The 14,846-nt window shown below is 43.9% G+C and overlaps 1 protein-coding gene across 1 annotated transcript in view; it reads right to left on the reverse strand.

Moving 5' to 3' along the window:
• The window catches only part of kndc1 (kinase non-catalytic C-lobe domain containing 1), a 29,026-nt gene continuing 14,180 nt past the window's right edge, over window positions 1-14,846 (reverse strand). Inside the window, exons 13-31 of the mRNA XM_083696205.1 lie at window positions 14,501-14,693; window positions 13,558-14,342; window positions 13,253-13,391; window positions 11,593-11,767; window positions 11,199-11,208; window positions 10,129-10,487; window positions 8,802-8,895; window positions 8,609-8,706; window positions 8,315-8,499; window positions 5,409-5,519; window positions 5,132-5,282; window positions 4,695-4,865; window positions 4,298-4,513; window positions 3,952-4,034; window positions 3,420-3,573; window positions 2,131-2,253; window positions 1,676-1,735; window positions 1,114-1,271; window positions 1-361 (exon numbers count right to left, since the gene is read on the reverse strand). Of these exons, the coding sequence (XP_083552331.1) occupies window positions 130-361; window positions 1,114-1,271; window positions 1,676-1,735; window positions 2,131-2,253; window positions 3,420-3,573; window positions 3,952-4,034; window positions 4,298-4,513; window positions 4,695-4,865; window positions 5,132-5,282; window positions 5,409-5,519; window positions 8,315-8,499; window positions 8,609-8,706; window positions 8,802-8,895; window positions 10,129-10,487; window positions 11,199-11,208; window positions 11,593-11,767; window positions 13,253-13,391; window positions 13,558-14,342; window positions 14,501-14,693 (3,497 nt within the window). The 3' untranslated portion in view covers window positions 1-129. The remainder of the gene's footprint in view (window positions 362-1,113; window positions 1,272-1,675; window positions 1,736-2,130; window positions 2,254-3,419; window positions 3,574-3,951; window positions 4,035-4,297; window positions 4,514-4,694; window positions 4,866-5,131; window positions 5,283-5,408; window positions 5,520-8,314; window positions 8,500-8,608; window positions 8,707-8,801; window positions 8,896-10,128; window positions 10,488-11,198; window positions 11,209-11,592; window positions 11,768-13,252; window positions 13,392-13,557; window positions 14,343-14,500; window positions 14,694-14,846) is intronic.

Here is a 14,846-nt window from a genome sequence, read left to right on the forward strand (position 1 = left end):
CAATGACCATCCCCAAAGAATTGAAGAGAAACATATTACTAATAGAAACAAAGAAATGACAGAAGATTACAGTCAGTGGAAAGTGTGAGGTTTGGAGTTTGGAGGGGGGGGCTCTGACTAGGGCTGGGGTCACTGGAAGGTGGCTCTCACCCTCTTCAGTGTGTCCTGGATTCGGCGGGTGTGTCTATCAGAGGGGGGCTGGTGGAAGTTGGCATCATTGTCAGAAGCCAAGAGGGGGACATCGCAGCCACTGAAGTGGTTGATGCGCAGGCGTAGGTAGGCCTGCAGCTCCGGGTTGGGGGTGTAGGGGTACACAGTCTCCTGGAACGCATGGAGCTGACTCACCACCTTCGCTATGTTCCTTAAAGGATGAGGGATGGAGGACAGGGGGTGGGGGGGTGGGGGTAATAGCCGAAACCCAAAACACGGAGAACGAGAGAAGGAGAAAGTGAAAAAATTAAAGAGAGAAACACAGTCTGTTATTGTTGAATTGCGACATATGCATAGCATAGTTAACCACCACTTTTCAGAATACCATAAGTGACCTGATTTGGAGAATGGTGGTGTAACCCAGGGTCTAGCATAACCAGCTGTGTGGCTGCCTCTCACCGAGACCCCTACTGACCCCAGCATCTGTCAACATCGACGCGGCCAGGAGCACCTGGTGTGATCATCCCTCCTGAATCGCATGCCAACCCAGATGCACCATCTGGTTCGGCGCGGGCTCCACTAGAACAACCCAAATTCTACATGACTGCCACGGAATTAGCAGCTGTGTCATTACCGTCCACAGTGACCTTCTGTGACCCCCAGCATCTGCCCGCCATATTTGAGTGGGAGAAGGACACAGGGAAACTTGTCCTAAACAATCTGAGTTTGGTGGCAACGTGGCAAACTTCGTAACAGCAAGCGAGAAAGTTAATTTCAAGTTTATGCGTTCAATATTGAGTGTCAGACTGATGTTGGTGCCAGTCGAAAGGAGAGGATGAGGTTAATCAATCACAATGGTGGGTGCTTTTGGACCCTCTGTGATGGTATTAGAACTGGTGTAGAGCTGGTGTAAGCCATATTTCTATGGTTTAGTAGACTATCTGTACTTTGTAATTGACTAACCTCAATTTTGGCCACTTGTAGGCACCACTGGTCAGGGTGAAAGCCCCAATCTCCAGTTGCTGGATGTGCATGGCTAGGATGTGGGGCACTGGTAAGGTGGCTCTTCTCCTCCCCTGCTCTCCTCCCATCAGACAGAGATTGTCACTCTTCAGAAAGACCTGAGAAACACAGACAGTGAAGGGGACAGGGCTCTCACTAATTGGTCTCTCTTTATCAATCTGTCACCCTATTTCACATTCTATTATCTTTGTGAAAACAAACATAAACATGCTTTGTTGAAGAGATCAGTTGCTTTCTGTGTGGTGTTATTTGATAATACCTCATATTAAGTTCTTTGTAGTTCAAATGAATCAGACTAAATTACAAAATCATGGCCAGCTGTGAGGATGGACATTTCCCAGATGTGTTGCTTGAAGATTCTGGTTTCTTTGCCTTGCAGCTCAAACCCCACACGAGAGAGATGCACGCGCACGCGCACACACACACATGCGCACACACATACACACACACACACCCACACACACACACACACACACACACACACACACACACACACACACACCTGAACGGCTCGCAGCTCCTCTAGGATCTCAAACACTTTGGTAGACAGATGTTTCCAAGCCTATGGGCAAGAGAGGGGGAGTTTCTGTAACCAATACTAAATGCTAAATGAGGGCCATCACATTTAGTTTTGACACTAAACTGATATACAGTATGTTTTGTATCTGATTCTGAAGAAACAACAAAACCTATATATTTTATATACATATGAAATACTGGAGACGTGATTGTTTCTCCAGTAATTTACTGAGCAGAAATAACATTATATTCAAAATACATTTTGATGGTCACCAACATAATTCAGTTTCAAAGTTCAGGTAATTTAGAAAGCAATCAAATATCCACTGACTCCTCTGACAGCCCTGTATAAGAGCCATATTACTGGAAGGCATGTGAGGTTATTTTCCAGACTTTTCATTTTTCTGTATAAAACGGTTTATTTCAATGGAGGCTTACCGGTAATTGCCTGACAATCACATTCTCCAGTCCTCCTAGGACCTGCATGGCTGTAGCAAAGTTTCTCGATTCATAGCAGTATTTAGCCATTAGTAGAAACTTTGTCAGCAAAGCCGCTTGTGTCTGGAATGAAAAGAGATCTGGTTTTGCATTTGCACAAACTATTATAGAAAACCGGTTCTCTGAACGAGATGAGGGAGACATCTTACTATGGGATATGCACCCCTGCATACCCTATTCGCTGAAACCCTATTCAATCACGCCTGGAACAGGCCGGGATCACTTTGTATGGCTGACTCGCCTGAGCCCAGCCTATAAAGGCTACTGCAATGCGCGGCCATTTCATTCTGCGAATCACCTCTTTACAAGCAGCAGAGGGGCAAAAATAGGTGACCTACCCTGTTTCTAACCAGCTAGCGTAGTGAGGACTGGTGTGGTGAATGCGTGAGTGGGTGGAGCGGGATAACAGTCGTGTAACGTAGGCTAGCTAGCCAAGCAACACTACGACCAAATGTTACTAGTGTGGAATTACGAGGGAGAAAAGCTAGACTCTTTCTTTCACTTTGTTCACTAAACGAGGGGAGCAATTCTATGGTCACAGAATGCTCTGTCAACTGTAAGAGGCATGAAAGCTAGCTAATGTTGTTGAAGCAAGTTAGCCGTAAAGCACGCAAACAAGTCAACCAGCGAGTTAGCAACAAAATTCACAAGGCACCCAAAGGGCATGAGAGAAAGTAGCTAGGCGAGCGCCAAACTAGAGAGAACTTCGCTCATTAAGAGTTAAGCCTGAATTAGCAGAATTCCTATGAGAAAGGAAAAAAGCTGAAAAAAGCAACCTAAAGCTATTAACTTTCCAATGGAACACTGCAGACAGGCTAGCGAGTCAAATGAATGTAATGGGTGTGCGTTGCAGTAGCCTTTATAGGCTGAGTTGGGGCGGGGTCAGCCATGCAAAGCGCTCCCGGCCTGTTCCAGGTGTGACTGAATAGGGTTTCAGCAAATAGGATACGCAGGGGTGCATATCCCATAGTGAGATGCAGAACAGAGTCAACTGATAGAGAAGAATAAATCAAAGGACACCTGACATCTGTCTCTCACTTATGTATAGATTATTATTATTGCTATCAGGGGAGAAACACTTTACACAACTGACTTCTTCAAGTCAATTTTAGGAAGTAGATGACTATTTCATTTGAGTGTGTTGAATGACATAAAAGAGAGTATATTGTTATAATGTTCTGCAGGGGGGGGGGGTACAAGCTTAGTGGCACCATTCCCTTTTTTTTCACCTTCACAGTGTCACAGATGACGATTTCGGCAGAGACCCAGTTTGTAACACTGTCAGAATATGTCAACAGCTGCTGGAGATGGCTGTCCTGTGACATTCCCTCAGACACAAAGAGACTGCTGACCTCTGCTGGAGGAACATAGGGTGACACATTCCTATGAGAGAGAGAGAGAGAGAGAGAGAGAGAAAGAGAGAGAGAGAGAGAGAGAGAGAGAGAGAGAGAGAGTGAGACACTTTCTGCATTACATTCCCCACATTGAATTACAAGCATAAGACAGGTTTGAGCATGGGTTCTTACACCAATCTATTCCCATTTAAACCAATGTGGGGAAGTGCACAAAAGCATACTTCAGAAAAAGGGTGGTTAAATGGGACACAGTTAATACAATTTGACACATATTATCAGGAATGCACTGGTGCTTTTCCCAGAGTGAGTGCAAATGTTAAAAGTGCTAGTCTTCTCACTTCAAACTAACTTTTATTTTAAGAGCATGTCACTGAAGTATCGAATATCGACTTCAGGGTATACTCACTTGGTAATGCTAACAGCCTTATCTCGGACTCCTTGTGCTCTAGAGTTGAGAAAATGAACTGGGTGACAGTCTTGAAACATTTCCTGCATTTAAAGAAATCACCCAAAGAGCTAATGTTACACACATGCATTACATTAATCCTGTAGAGAAAACAGATGTACAAGTTGACCCCAGTATTATATTTCAGGAATTCATAAAATAGTGATTTGTTGAGTGTGGAGACCCAGCTGTGACAAGGTGTCACTGGGCTGTGTGTGTGTGTGTGTGTGTGTGTGTGTGTGTGTGTGTGTGTGTGTGTGTGTGTGTGTGCATGTGCGTGTGCGTGTGTGTGTGTGTGTGTGCGTACCTGCTGCAGCAGGGTAAGTTGCTGTGCGGTGAGTTGGCCGCTGTGTTCACTCTGGCTGAAGGGGTGCTGCTCCTCACTCCTGAGGCAGGCAGTGGAGAGGTCATCCATAAGGGAGGTATAGCAGGGCATAGGCAGGGCTGCAGCTATGGAGTAGGCCTTCTCTTTGGGCTGACCTGCCTGGGATTCTACCACCCTGGATATCCTCCACTGGAAACTCTACGCAGACACATATGAACTTTGAAAGATCCCCTCGAAAAAAGAAGTTGAAATATGTACTGTTTGACATTCTGACAGGTCACCTTTAAGCAAGACGTAGCCCTAGAAACAGTTTGGGCCAATTGAACGGTAATAATTGGTATCTCATGAAAAAATTAAATATCAAACTCCCTACACTGACCTTCCTTCCAGATACATCAACAGATGACTCTCCATGTAAGGAATGGACTGATGGGGCATCATCATCCTCTTGAATGCTCATTGGGCTTCCACAGCCTTGGCTCCACCTCTTCATAGGAGAGCTTTTTAATGTGGCCAATAGTCTCTCTCCTCTGGAATCTACAGGAACCACCTATAAAGTAACACAATTTGTAAAAACGGATAATGATCCAATATTTTTTTGTTCACAAACAAGAATATTGTTTCAATGGTTTGGAGAGTTAAAATGCTTTCTGTATTTTCACCAAAATAGACAATGACGACTGTACTGCAACATATTTCAATGATGAACAGAAACATTAATCAGATAATTAATTCAATTATCTGAATGATTGATATTTTTCCATTGATTGCTTCTTTTAAATGACTGATTGATTGATTGATCAGTTCTCTACTTACCTGAGTGGTGAGAAAGTTTTCCAGAGTCCCCAGGAGGCAAGAAGACTTGGGGTTGAAGTCCACCAGTCTGCAGTCTGCCAGCCAGGCTTGCAACAAGTCCAGGCTCCGATGGTAGACCTTAGCACTGTCCCCAGACGTGTCTGGACCTCCCCTGGCAGGCAAAGGAAGGGAGGATCACTCAACCACAGCTGCAAATAGGCTACTGTGAAGAGAGCATGACATTCAATTGTGTTTTCTTATGTCCAACTGTGAAGCACAACAGAGAGTGGATACATACCCTGCTGCACTGGTGAACTTAACTATCAAGAACTGTAGGAGGTCTTGGGGGGAGCAGAAGTAGCGATATGTGTAAAGGAACTGCTGGATGTAGCCCTCCAAGGGAGCATTTCTGACACAGGATGAGAGATAGTATTTAGTGAGCTATCTGAATGCAGGATTTAGTTAGCAAAACAGTCAATACACACATTTGACATGAATAGATATAAATAACTGCTTGTGTTGACAATGATCAAAATTAGGGACCTGAGGACTTTTTTTTTGCCCAAAAGATATTTTTTAAATTGTATTAAAAGAAAATGAAAATCCACTCCTTAGCTGCTCTCAGCTCATCCCACCCTCTCTTTGTTTCTCTGTGACATATATTTTTATATATATTTTATATATTTTTCAATTTCACATAGACATTTTTAATTCGTATGCACAGATTTTAAATATCTGTTTTTTTTAGTTTTTTTTTTTACTGTAAATATCTGTCAAATATCTGTTACCAGTAATCTTTTGTCCTGTATGGCACAGCAGTCAGTGTTTTTATTTATATTTTTTTTTACCTTAAATGAAACTGGTATATTTAATATTTTTTCTTTACTTATTTTTCTCTTTTAGTTCCATCCCCCAGCACCAAGAGGACGAAATAGTGCCCTCTCAAACCATGTGTTGAGTTGCAGATGAATAATACTCACAATACGTTAACAAGAATGTATATAAACCTATCTTTTAAGAATGTTCCCAGGAGGATTCCAATCATACAGTACAAGCAAATTTAAAGTAAAAAGTGTGAAAATCTGTTGCTAACTCTCTGGAGTGTGTAGTCAACTAGGGAGGGGCTTACTATTAGCTGGGATGGCACCAGCCTATTGGATCAACGCATGGTCTTCTTTTGCAATAGGTTTACCTATAGATTGGAAATGGCACCCATCACAAAATGCATAGACGACGTTGTTCCTAGGACCACTGTACATACATTTCCCAACCACAAAACCATTGGTAAATGGTTGGTAAACATCCGTGCAATGTTAAAAGCACAGACCTACTCCGATACCCGACGCATGTGGAGTGGATTACAATCTATTATGGACTATAAGGGAAAATCCAGCTATGAAATGATCACAATTGCCTCTCTTCCAGATGAGCTCAACATCTTCTATGCTCGGTTTGAGGCCAACAACACCAAGCCTACTATGAGGGCTCCGCAGCTCATGGTGACTGTGTGGTTTCGATCTCTGTGGCCGACGACGTAAGTAAGAAGGTGAATACTCCTAAAGCAGTCAACCCAGACAGCATCCAAGGCCGCTTCCTCAAAGCATGCACTAACCAGCTGGCAGCGTTCTTTATGGACAAATCCAAAGTAACCTGTCTGACTACCTAAATGACTATTGCCCTGTAGCACTCACATCTGTCATCATGAAGTGCTTTGAGAGGCTTGTCAAGGCCCACCTCAACCCAACATTTCCTGACACACTGGAACCACTGCATACTGCCCAAACAGATCCATAGATGACGCAATTGCCATCGCACTGCACGACCACACACGACTCCAATTCAATCATCAAGTTTGCTGACGACTTCACTGTTGTAGGCCTGATCACAGATAGTGATGACACAGCCTACAGGGAGGAGGTAAGAGGCCTGGTAGATTGGTTCCTCGATGTACACATCACTGAGGACATGACATGGTCCCATCACACTGGCACAGTGATGAAGACGGCGTGCCAGTGACTGTTCTTCCTCAGACGGCTGTAGGCGCACCATTAAGCGCATCCTGTCCGGCTGCATCACTGCCTGGTACGGCAGCTGTACCGCCCTCTACCACAGCACTGTTCAGAGGGTGGTGAAAACTGCACAGTAGCGAGCTCCCAGCTGTACATGACATCTACTCCAGAAGGTGTCTGAGGAAGGCTGGAAGATCATCAAAAGAACACAGCCACCCCAGTCACGCCCCGTTCTCTCCGCTACCGTTTGCCAAATGGTACCGGAGCATCCGGTCTCAGACCAACAGGTTCCGATAGAGCTTCTACCTCCAAGCTATAAGACTTTTGAACTGATACCCTGACGCCCAGCAGCACTACCTACTACCCATCTGCACTAGAGACAATGACAATTTGCACTCACCTCTGCGCGCGCGCACACACACACACACACACACACACACTTCACACTTCCACCATTGCTACTGTATTATATTTATACTATTTATCTGTATATATTCCAACAAAAGGCTACAGTTATCCTTATATTTCACTGCACTGTTGATAGTCTGGTGCCTTAGCAAAAAAACATATTACACAGTGGATAAAAGCATTGAGTGCCCAATTTGATTTGACACACAAAGCGAGTTATATGGCCACCCAAATATATTGTGATTATCTTTATTGACTTTTTGATCTTGTTAAAGAGACCTTGGTCTCAATGGGACTCCCTGCCAAGATAAAGGTTAAATAAAATCCTGTGCACACTTTGATTTGATTTGGCTTTCAGGTGCATGATGCCGTTTACTGGTGCCAATAATTTATTGACCTGAGACACGGGCTGTGTTGATACAACGCAAGTGAATCACCAACATTTGATTAACACCCAACATTTGATTTACAACACAGATTATGACATAATGTATTACATGGCACTCCCAATGTTATCACAGTTCATCAGGAAAGTGCTCCCTCTAGTGTCTATAATTCTATGCCTTCACCCCAGGTCATTGCTACCAAGCCATGCTGCTGAACAGGAAATACAACTCTTACTCTCCTAAAATGATCTTTAAATACTACACCTAACCCCTAACCCTAATCTTAAACTCACTCCTAACCATATACCTAACCTTAACCTAAAATTAAGAGAAAATAGTTAATGGATTTGGACCTCTTCATCCATGCCTGGTTGACAGTACATTCATTGATGAAGTGTTACCTGGCGTACAGATAGGACATGAGTCCCAGAGGTGAGCCTGCCTGCAGGCAGCTCTTCCCTCTCACTGTCCCAAAGCTGAGTACAGCAGGCTCCTCTGAGAGAAGGAGGTCCAGAGACGCTTGACCAGAGGCAGCCAGGGCAGGAAGGAGGGACACATCCACGCCCCACTGATCCACTCTCAACACCTGGACAAGACAGACAGTCAGGGATATGTCACATTGTTGGTCAACACATTTATAGAAATTGAAGGAATTGTTTTGAAATCTTTTAGTTTGATAGAATTAGTTTTATCACCTCTAGATATTTCTTTACAGAGACTAGAAACTCCACTTTGGACCTCAACTCCTCAAGCTGGACCTTCACTTTGGAGAGCATCAATTTGGCCTCGGAACCTTCAGGAGAAAAACAAAGAGTTACAGCCCTTTTACTGCATTCATCTACTTCATTGTGAAAGAGAGGAAACCGTGAAAGTGATATGGGATTGAACCTTTGCATTTTCTCTCTTGATGGAGCAGCTTCTGGTAGAAATTTCGGGTCTTTTTCAGATTCCTAGTCTCTATCATCAGCTGTTGTTGAAGTTCCTACAGCATAAGGAGAAGGAAATAATATGCTCAAAATCATAACTAGACACAAAACCAGACAGATTTACAAAGAGCCTATCCCATACCATAAGAAATGATAGTATACAAAAAAGTATAGGTTTTGTGTAACATAGGCTAACAGTTTATTGTAAACAAATGTTTTAGTATTGTAATAGTGTTTGCCACTGGGAACCATTTTTCAATAGTTCAGTGAAATGAATAGTATATTAACTTAAAGACTGAAAAATTGAGAAACGGTTACCAGAACCAAGCCCCTAGTTAATCACAAATGAAAACAAGTAAGAAACTGCAAGCTGCAATTTTACACAAAGTGGTTCCAATTAACAGTACTTGTGGCTCTCCTCTTACATCCCTCACTATGGTAACAGAAAGCAAAAGGTCTTTTGAAGGCCACATCTAAAATAGGTAGTTGTGGGACTGTGAGACTTACAGTGAAGGAGCTTATAAAAACCTAGGACATTACCATGAAAGCATACACATACAAAGAAGGGCCATTATTATTCTATTACAAATTATAATAACTTTTCTTCCAAAGGGTGGATTGATTGACATATTAATATTCAACACAATTGGAGAAAATAATTAATTAACCTAAAATCCCAAAGTACTTCTCTCATCCTATTCACCCCCAAAGCATGGGGTTAAGGATGATTTGTATTTTGCTTTAGCTATACATTTTTGTATTTTTTAAATTTTGTATTGCTTGGTTTTCAACGATATAATCGTTTTTCAAGTTTAGTACGCATCTATTCAATCAGATCAACATTACCAATGATTGAGTTTAACTGAAGGTGAAATGATGTATTGAATAATGTATTGATCATATCATGTTAAAATGATAAAGGAAAAGCTAGCGGTAAATTGTAAAAAAAATAATAATAAAAAAAAAAAGGTCAAGAAAAATCTTCTAATGAGATTGCAGAGACTATAAGAAATGATTGCATGCTTTATACCAAGAATTTAATCCCTAATGTTCATGACATACAATAAGTCTATGAAGGAATACCGCTTGTTGATTAGCAATACCCAAGTAAAATCTTACCCTAAAATATGTTAGCAATGTTTTTCTTATTGGCTTCATAAGACTTAAAGCGTTTAACACCGAAAAAACATGATACCAGACATCAAAACTACCATAGCACATAGATCAGTCATGACCCACACATATCCTATTCTATCTGAGCTCAGTGCGTCTCCTCTGAGGTTACCCACCTGTGTTTTCTGCTCCAGGCATGGCGACTCATTGTCACTCCGTTGTCCCAGGTTCAGAGTGTATTTGATCACGTCCTGGCTGAAGCAGTCCTCACCGTAGAAGGCCAGGGCCCAGGCCGGGCCGGGGCCGGGATCCTCTGCTCCAGAGCTTGGGAATAGGAGACGCTCCGAGGCCACAGAGTCTGTATCCTCCATGTCCTCTGAGCTGTCAGGACTCATCTGGCCTCTGTGGCCTCGCCTCAGGGGCTCCTCCATCCCCCACAGAGAGTCAGCTTCAGAGGGGCTTTCATCACTGCCCCCCACCGGATGATCTCCGCTCTCCATGGCACCCTTGGACAAGCCCTCAGCAGCCCTCACACCTAAACCAGGACCAGGAAAGAGAGAGAGAGAGAGAGATGAAAAAAGCTCCCTAAAATCACTGTGTGTGTGTGTGTGTGTGTGTGTGTGTGCGCGCGTGTGAGGGGTGGCAGTGTCCAGTGGCAGTGTCCCAAGGCTGAACAGATTCCCTTTGTTAAAATGTTCTTTTAAATGTGTTTGTTGCCATGTAATTAAACACTAACCTTGTTACATTATTACATTCTGCATCACAGGCAACCTTCACCACCAATGTGAATAGCCTATTTTTGGTTGGAATCATCATCATTCAAAATGTCTTTTGTGTGACAGTCAGGAGGAATATAGTGTATTTCTGTGTAATTAAGTGGGTGTATTTAAAGGCACAATCTTGCTGTTTACTATGGAATTTGAGAGTGGTCAGATTTCCCCAAACCCATCTCTAAACTTTATACCAAAACAAGTGGTGGGCCAGCCATTTGGCTGAAAAACGAATTAAGGATGGCACCTCTAAGAGAGAGACAGACTGTGTGAGAAACCGTGTAATATTATTACTGTGTCTCTGGGTGTCTATGTGAGTATGTATGTGTAAAGGACCAGGAAGTAAACTCTGTGTCTGTTTCTACAACAACCCTCTCCAGCTGGGGCGAGCGTTGGAACGACACAGCTTGATTTGGGCCGTCCTGAATAAACTGCGCTCTTAACAACTCACTCCAAAAGCCAATCATTCCCCTAACCTCGATACAACTGCCAATCAAAAGCAGAGTGTGTCATAATAACATCACAGCTATACAGCAGCACAAACATCTTTACATCCTCATCTAAGTAGAAATGTCAAAACAATCTACATCACCTCACAGGATGTATCGATAAAGACTTTTCTCTAGAAAAGTAGAAAATAAATAGTTGTCCTCTATGGGGATAGGAAGGGGGGTGAGAGGAAGTAGAGGGAAAGTAGCAAAAAAGCAAAAAAACTGTCAATTCCCTACCGTGACAGACATGGTGCTGAAGTTCCTCTGAGATAACTTTGTGTGTCCCTTTAACAGGACTGTTGGCCTTTGCTCCAGTATGCCTGTGTTCCTCAGGTACAGTCTCTGTTTTTCTGTGTTCAGAACAGGCTGTCTGCTCTACCTGAGCTCTCTTCCACGTCTCTGGACCTACAGGGCCACCGAAGTGCAGGTTCCCATTCAGGTCCAGCTGACGACCATGCTGGTGTGTGTCCCTCCTCTCCTCTACCCACCCAGGTCTCAGGGGTGAGGTGGCTGCCCTTTGCCGAGGCTTTGATGGTGACTGTTCATTAGAGCCGCTGCATGTGGCACATCAATAGTCAGCGAGATAGAGGGAGAAAGAGAGACAACACACAACACAAAATACATCCAATACATCATGACACATCATGAAAAATACTGAGAAAGAAGTGGGAACAACAACTCAGTCAACAACTCAATGAAAACACAAGACTGGCTATCAGGTCCAGACAGAAAATAATCAGGGAAGCATGAGAAGACACATTTACAAACACAGACAAGTTCAAACAAGCACAATTCACTTCAACAAAGCAAATACAATCTGAGTTAAATTGACGGGCAGGCCTTAGAAACCCTCTTCTCGCTGGCTGCTTTAATAGGACAGACAAAACAACAGCACATGGAATACATACAGGGACAGAAAAGTTAATGAATCAAAACAAACCGAGAACGTCTGTGCACAACTTCATGACTGCTGGTTTTACTGTCTTCCAAACAGGAGTGAGACAAGTCCGTTTGTATCAGAAGCAGATTGAATCTGGTAGCTCAACAGAAGAGTTCTCCAATATCCTCTATGAGCTAGCTGCTACTGGAGGAAAAAAAAAACCCATTGCAGCTAACTCTTTAAAAAAACAAACACTCTCGCCAGAGGAAGATGTCTGTCCAACGCTGTGATGTCTCACCACCAGAAGGGATTAAAGGCTTTTTCCACACACACTTCTCTGGGCGTAAGATCATAGCAAGTCATGGATGAAAAGGTGTCTAAGTAAACTGACAAACACAAATCTCCTCAATGCCCTCTCCTGAGCTACTCCCGCTCCCTGGTCTGTGTATGGTTGAGTGATGGGATGATGCCATATTTCTTATTTTCATTCATTCATAGACACTTATGTCTCCTCAAGGCCCCTCATGACTGCCAATGACAATGCAGGAAGGACCTTAAGTGGCTCCTGAATGGTGCAATGTTCTAAGGAACACAAACAAATACACAAGACAGGTTTCCTGTTACCATAGGAACCTTTCTTGCAGGAGAAAGCAGGAGGGGGGTGGATGGTGAAAGTGTGTGTTTGAAGTGCATCTTCTATGAATGCTGATTATGAGTGGAAACGATGTGTGTGTGTGTGTGTGTGTGTGTGTGTGTGTGTGTGTGTGTGTGTGTGTGTGGAGGGAGGAAGGAAGGGAGGGGAGGAAGGGAGTGTAGAGGAGGACAGAAGCATCTAAAGTATATATTGTTGAGGAGTCACATGAGAGAAATTAAAATTCTAAACACAATCCCTGCCAGAGACAAACCAAGCATGTGACTAATGGTTGTGCATAAGCAGAATCAATTTGAATGGATATGAAGCCTTCTGACACTACTGATAGCTCTAGAGGATCTATGAGAATTTCTTCTGTAATTAAATACTGTAACTAACTGTTTGAGGTAGAGTGTTTTCCAACTGCTCTGTGACTGTGGGAATGGGAATGGGAATGTGATGTGTTCTTATGATAATACCTGTTTTTGTCATTAACAATCAAAATTTGGGAATTTAAGCGATACTCACAGAGAGAATTGGCTAGGGTTTACTAGGCAGTGTAGGACTCCCAGCAAGTCTTCATCCCAGTAAAGATCACAGAACTTCTTCCTCACAACACTGGCGAAAGTATGGTACTGTAGGTCCTTCAAGGAGAAGATGTACTCCCCTAGGAAAAGATAAACAACAGATGCCAAGTCAGTGAAAATGTTTTGGTAACACTTGACATTGATATGGGTCATATAGGTTCACCATGAAGATCATACACTTTCATGACGCCAAGATGAATAAATGTCATGTACGGTAGAGTAAACATTTGTCCTCATGTTGCTTACCCATGGCCAGGTCCTCTACTCCGTTCTCCAGATAGCCATCAAAAGCAAACTCTCCCCTGAGCAGAGCTATGACCTCTTGTAGAGCTGGGTAGATCAAGGGGGAGGGGGAAGGGGAAGGGGGACCTCCCAAAGGTGCTCCATAGTGGGGCACACTCTCAGCTCCTGTCCCTGGGCCTGCTTCTCTGTTGTGGGTTTGGGATGCAGCCATTGTGGAGTCTGGGGCTCTGCTGCTGGTGCTGGGGCTGCCATTTGGGCAGGGCAGAGACGGTTCAGCTGCCTGGTCAAAGGTCAGCTGGTCTCTGGGGCTTACTGTTACAGTCACACAATCGCTCCTAAGGCCCTTAGGGCCCCTGGGACCTCCGTGTTGGCTTTGGAGGGAGCTGGAAATCAGGGGCAGATTCAAGTCCAGTCCAGGATCAAACTCAGAACCAGTTATCTGCACTGGCAACAGAGTTAGGTGTCCTGTCTGGGGGTCCTGGCGGAGGAGAAAGTTGTTGAAAACACCACAGCCAGTGAGATGAGAGCAGGATGAGGAAGTGTGAGGAAGTGGGCCTGTTGTCTGACCCTGATTGGTCAGTTCAGGGGAGACGGGAGGTGGGGAGTTGACCAATGTCCTGCCACTGGAGGCTGTGGAGGAGGAGTTTCGAGTGACCACCCTCCTTTGAGTGACAGGGCTATCTTTTCCATCTCTCTGTAGATCTCTGTCTACCTGGGGCAGCAGGGGATCCTCAAGGTGCAGGGGGGTTCCCTGAATGTCAGGACCTCTTGTGAACTCATCAACAGTCCTGCCACACAAGAATGTATTTTTTTATACTCTTGAGATCAGCAGTCAACTGAAATGGTATGAGCCCAAACAAAGCTCTAGGACATAGGCATTGGGTCAGAATCACTTTGCACAGACATTATCGGTGTGTTATGAAACATTTCCCAGACCACTGCCTACCCCTCAATGTCTGAGGCAGGTTTGGGGGTCCTCTCCTCATTGTCACTCTCCTGAGTCAGGACGATGGGGGTGAAGTGTGTAGCTGGGGAGGTGAAGGCCTCTGGGAGCTGGGGGTTCCTGCTGATTGGATAGCTATGGGGAACAGGGCCAGGCACAGGAGCCAATCGGCTCTCAGTGGCCATGGGCACAAACCCTACACACAGTCATAACAACACCAGTTACAACATCTACGATACTGTCTCACACAATGCACAGCACATGTCAGTAGTATAATACAATGCAAAGTATTTACATCGTGTTGATCACAAAGCAGGCAAAATCATATCCAAATATATTATATATCAAC

The sequence above is a fragment of the Argentina silus genome (genome assembly GCF_951799395.1).
Source record: "Argentina silus genome assembly, chromosome: X".
Taxonomy (NCBI): Eukaryota; Metazoa; Chordata; class Actinopteri; order Argentiniformes; family Argentinidae; genus Argentina; species Argentina silus.